General features: G+C 49.1%; 1 protein-coding gene across 1 annotated transcript in view; it reads right to left on the bottom strand.

Annotated features, from left to right (window-relative positions):
- Positions 1–521: 521 nt before the first annotated feature.
- The window catches only part of IL2RB (interleukin 2 receptor, beta), an 11,650-nt gene continuing 7,159 nt past the window's right edge, over positions 522–5,012 (bottom strand). Inside the window, exons 7-9 of the mRNA XM_009586997.1 lie at positions 4,647–4,743; positions 2,725–2,809; positions 522–1,349 (exon numbers count right to left, since the gene is read on the bottom strand). Coding sequence (XP_009585292.1) covers positions 522–1,349; positions 2,725–2,809; positions 4,647–4,743 — 1,010 coding nt within the window. The remainder of the gene's footprint in view (positions 1,350–2,724; positions 2,810–4,646; positions 4,744–5,012) is intronic.

The following is a 5,012-nucleotide window of genomic DNA, read 5'->3' as shown; positions in this document are numbered from 1 at the left end:
ACTGCTGACCGCGTGTCACAAATGGGGGATGAGCCGCTCCACACCCCTGGTTTTTTTACTGAGCATGGTGCCACATCGGAGAGAAAACCACCCCAGCTATGCTCCCCCCCCGCCGCTTCCCCTGCACTTGGCAGGACACGGGAGGCCAAAAAGAGAAATAAAAAGTCCCTGGTGCAAGCACCAGCCAGCAACAACCAAAGCATCAATGGGCCATCAACGCTCCTCTCATACCAAACCCGAAATACAGCACGCCCTCCAAGCTACTGGGAAGAAAGTTAACTCTGTCCCAGCCAGAAACAGGACATACCCACGCAGCCATCCATGAATTTACACCTTGTCCACCCTATCCCTTTTCTGGTTTTGTAGGCCTCTAGAGTAACTATGTTCTCCAGCCTTATTATAGAACAGTCCCAATGGTTTTGGTGCTGAAATCACGTTCATGTCTTGAATAAAAAAACTGTCCATCTAGCCTTCCCTGCAGAGAAGGCCTTTCCCACCTATGGGTTTTCTCCAGGCAGATCCTAGACAGAGCAATGGCTATACTGGCTTTGGAGGTCCCTCAGAGAAAGGTATGCACCAGTGTTTGGGACCTGGCTGGAGAAGGCTGTTCTGAATGCATCCTCATCCTGGGTTTGCCTTAGAGTTGGAGGCTGAGAGGAAGAAGAGGTAGCATGTGCTGCTGGTGTACAGGGGTCAATTGGAGGGCCTGCCTTCCCACTCCCCTCTGTTACATCAATAGTATCGCTGTCATGCAGGTCCGGTGGGTCAGGAAAGTCAGTGTCCTGCTGGCACAGGGCCTCAGCAGGTTGTAAAGTTGCTTTGTCCATCACCTTCTCATCCTGTTTCAGAACTGGTGTTGGTGTGGTGCCTTCACTTGACCGGAGAGCCCCAGAAATAGCCATGGCCTGCTGGGCTCCACCTTCTGTTTCTTCCATGAAGGAGCTGTTCTGGAAGCCCTGGGTCACCTTGATACAGTGAAGGAAGTTGTGGGACAACACGGGCATGTTCTCTGCCGACGTGCAGAGGTCTAGGGAGGGGAGAGCATGGTAAGACTCGCCATCCTCGCTGCCACTGCCCTCCTGGGTGAAAGGCTCATAAGTGAAGTAGACCTGACAGGCCTCAATCTCAAAGGAGTTTGGAAGATGGAAGAAGAAGTAGCCTTGGTTGGTGAAGCAGCTGGATACAGAGTGCCCGCTGGTTTCTAAGGGAGGATCAGGAGTCAGGGTTCCATTGGAAAGTAGAAACTGGGATTCCTGGTCATTCTTCTGCATCACCTCGAGCATGGAGATCTCTGGGGTTGTTCTGTTCACACAGTAGGAAGATGTGGAGAATGGGGAGGAGAGCCATTTCTGATGGAGAAGAAACACAGGAGAGAGACTGTTACACCTAAAGTATAACACTCAGTGAGGAACCAAAGGTTTCTTCTCCTGAGCGGCCACAGCAATCAAGTGGCCTTTTCTCTGTCCGAGCAAGAGTTGTCAGAGGTGGTGGGGAGGGAAATTCACATTCATGATGTCTCATCTGCAGGATTTTCAGAGAGAGTATATCTTTCTGTCACTTTGAAATCAAGAGCAGATCTTGCAAGCCTATGTTTTGAGATTTCTGGAGTGGGGAGCGGAGGATGGAGGATTAAAGTGAAAGGAAGAAAAAGAATTACAAGACGTAAGATGAAGTGAAGGTGGAAACATGAAAAGCAGTACTGGGATGCGTCTCATGCAATCTATTCCTAGGTGCTGAACCAGTTTCTGATACATCTACATGGCCCTATGCAGATTTCTTGTCTAAAGTGCTCTTCCAGGCCCCTTGTGCCTAGATTTCCACGCTCACCATGAGTGACATCCTGCAGTGCATCGTTATCCTTAAAAATAAACTGGTTTCGATAACATCCAACTTCATTGCCGATTTTTCTAGTTCTTTCTGCTCTGAGAAAGTGTTTTCAGTGCCTGCTGCACACCCCCACCCCTCTACTCCGCACTCTTCCCCTGTAGTTTAAGCTTTCTAAGGCTTTTTACACTCAGGTTTTTCCAAAGCTTTGCTGTCCTCTGGACCCTCTGCAGTTTGTTTCCACCCTTCTTAAAGTGAGATGCCCCTTGGGATCACCTCCCACGTCTTGCATCTGACTCTCCCTTTAATACTGCACAGAATAGTAATTGTCTCCTTGCAGCTGCCCATACTCACAGAGAGATTAGGGGAAAGGAGACAGTGGGTGTGGTGAAAGAAGGGAAATCGACAGCAAGAATGCAGAAAACAGCTAAGTGCCATTCAGCATGATGGCAATTCACATTAGGAGCAGAGGAAAGGCCCGCAGCCAGGAGGAGGGAATCACAGCAGGAAATCTGGGAAAGAGCTGGGCAGCCTAGGGCAGGCAGGGAGGGACCGAAGTGGCGTGCAAGGGGATCTGAGAGGCCAAGCTCCCTCCCGCAGGTCCCTTGTTTTCTCTCAGGCTTCCCATTAGGGGAGCAGGGTGCTGAGGTTTGCATGGTTTGCCGTTTCTCGGTTCTGTAATTAGAGATGCCTCAGCTGAGTGTCGGGTTTTAGAAGGTCAGAAAATAAAACTCGAGGGGAGAACCCAGCAGCTGGTGCTACAGGCACATGTAGCACCATGTGTTGTGTGTGCATATGTAAATCCGACAACTGCGTGTCTGTCCCGGGCATGTGCAGCTGGACCCTCCTTTCCCTCATTTCTCCCTCATAACCCACTTGGCTCCATCCCCAGTCCCGTACCTGAATGTCACCTCCGTGAACAGAAACGAGTGGGGGAAAGAACTTCTCGGGGTCTGGGATGTGAATCTTCAGGATCTTCTTAAACCTTGAGAAAAGAAAAGGAGAAGGAGGAATGAAGCAGGGCCTGATCCTGACCGATCCGGCACTGTGGTGGGGGTAGGAGAGAGCATCACAGCTCATGGGGACTGCCCTGGCACAGGGGAGAGGTAAAGTAAGAAGAAGCCTGAGGGCTCGCCTTGTTCTTGAGTGGCCTGAAACGCAGTAGCTGAGGGATGAGAGATACGGAGATAAGGCAGTTAAACCTGGCATTGGAAAATACACTCCTCTCAGCCTTTTCTCTGGGGAAGCACAACCAACCAACAGTTCACTGGTTTCTTCCCTGCCTTAGCTGGTCACCTTAACCTCTCCACTTGCCCCCCTTCCCTCCTGCCTTGATGACAAGCTAGGAAGGTCTCCCTTGTTTCCAAGGTCCAGCTGCTGTGAGTTGCCCCCTTTTTGTTTTGCTGTCACAACAATGACTCAGAGGACCACATGGCATGACGGGACCATTGCTGGCAAAGCTATGCCACAACTGCCCATCTTGTTAGCAGAACACTGCGTGGTATAGCTAGGACACACTGGCCATGCAAGCCATCTGAGCACGCATTGTGTCCACCCAGTGGCCTCTACTTTACTGGCACCAGTGCGTTGTCATCCTGAAGCAGCATGAAGTGATCTAATCTGCTCCCCAGTCCCTCAGAGATGTCGGCTGATCCTGTCAGCTCTTTGCTGAAGATTTGCTGTGGGATGCTCTGAGGAAAGACCCTCCCGACCTCTGGAGGCAATCAGTGTACTCTCTGAAGCATCAGACTGTGCTAGTTCTTGCATATAAACTACCTTACATCACTGCAGATGCTATTTTTATTCATGCATGTCTAATCCTTCCTTGGATCTTACCTCAGCATTATCCTCTATCCAATTCCCCCAGGTTAATTGTACTCTGTGGAGAAAGAAGGCCTTTTTATCACTCTCTGTGCCATATAGCTAACACTCCCTCAACTTCGTGTTACGACTCAAGGTAAAACACAGTGACCAGTGACTTTTTCAGTAGCCATCCTCCTTCAATATGCTTCTCCTTCTTTCCTTACAGAGATGCCATCCCAGCCTCTGCTGCCTCATCCGTGAGAACATTTCTCCCTGCTCCCTGCCATGAACATCAGCACCCTGCTTCTCTGTCCCTGTCCCAAGATGAGAAAACGTGAGGCCATTTCTAACCTCGCCATGTTGACAGGTACTCTCCGTATTATTGCATGGGGTAACCTTGTGAGACACTTTCAGTCCTGAATAAAAGCAGTGGCTGGGTAGAAATGCTGTCAAAGAGACCTTTAAAGCATCATTCAGATGTTTACCAGCATGTGATGAGACACTTCAGGACTGCACAGACCAGTCAGAGGAAGAATTGTACTCCTCACTCAGGAGTTTTGCCTACAGACCAGATGTCACTACGTCCTGTCTGAGCTCTTGCTGGAGTGTTTAAGTAAGTGAGAAGGTAGTGGTACCTAAGCTTGCTTAGTCCTCTCTACTGAGAGAGTGCTCAACCCACTGACCTGCTTTTTAAGAGGCAATTTTGGTGCATCCCTGCCAGGGAACAGCACTCTAACCCATGGGCAACAGAAGTGCTGAGGCAGCTGTTTTTAATTCAGCCAGGGCACGGCACCAGGTCACAGGAGCGTGGCACAATACGATGACGGTGGTGAAACCACATCGTCTTGGGTGGTGATATATCTCCTCAGACAAATGTCAGCCTCAAAAGGTTGGGCTATAAACCATGGTTTTAAGTCACTCTCTAGCCTGAGTAATGCCAATTGAAAAATAACCCTGGTTTTGAGAAGACACACGAGATATGGGAGAGGAACAGAGAGGAAAACTTGATTCTCATTTACCATTTCAGAGTCCGTAAGTTAATAAGGAAGGCAGTCCCAATGATCACGAAGATGCAAGTGCTCACTATAAGAGCTGGCAAGACCGTCCGAGATGTTTCTGCAAGGTGAGAGAGAATGAGGAAGTTGCTGTGAAAATTTAGCCATGATTCTGGAGGTAGGAGCTGCATCCCTTGCATGGCTGTTCAGGCTGATCAAAGTGGGCCTTTATTATAATTTTGTATAATATAATACATAATATTATATTAAATTATAATATACAGATCAGATAAATGAGTTCTGCTGTGTTGTGTAGGATGCCCTTGAGCTGAGATGGGTTTCAGAGTCTGTTTGGCATGGCTCGCCAGGGAATTTTTGTTTGGCCGCCTG

Source organism: Fulmarus glacialis, unplaced genomic scaffold, assembly GCF_000690835.1.
Source record: "Fulmarus glacialis isolate BGI_N327 unplaced genomic scaffold, ASM69083v1 scaffold14031, whole genome shotgun sequence".
Classification (NCBI taxonomy): Eukaryota; Metazoa; Chordata; class Aves; order Procellariiformes; family Procellariidae; genus Fulmarus; species Fulmarus glacialis.
Note: the sequence above shows the minus strand (reverse complement) of the source record. Positions and strands in the feature narration are given on the sequence as shown.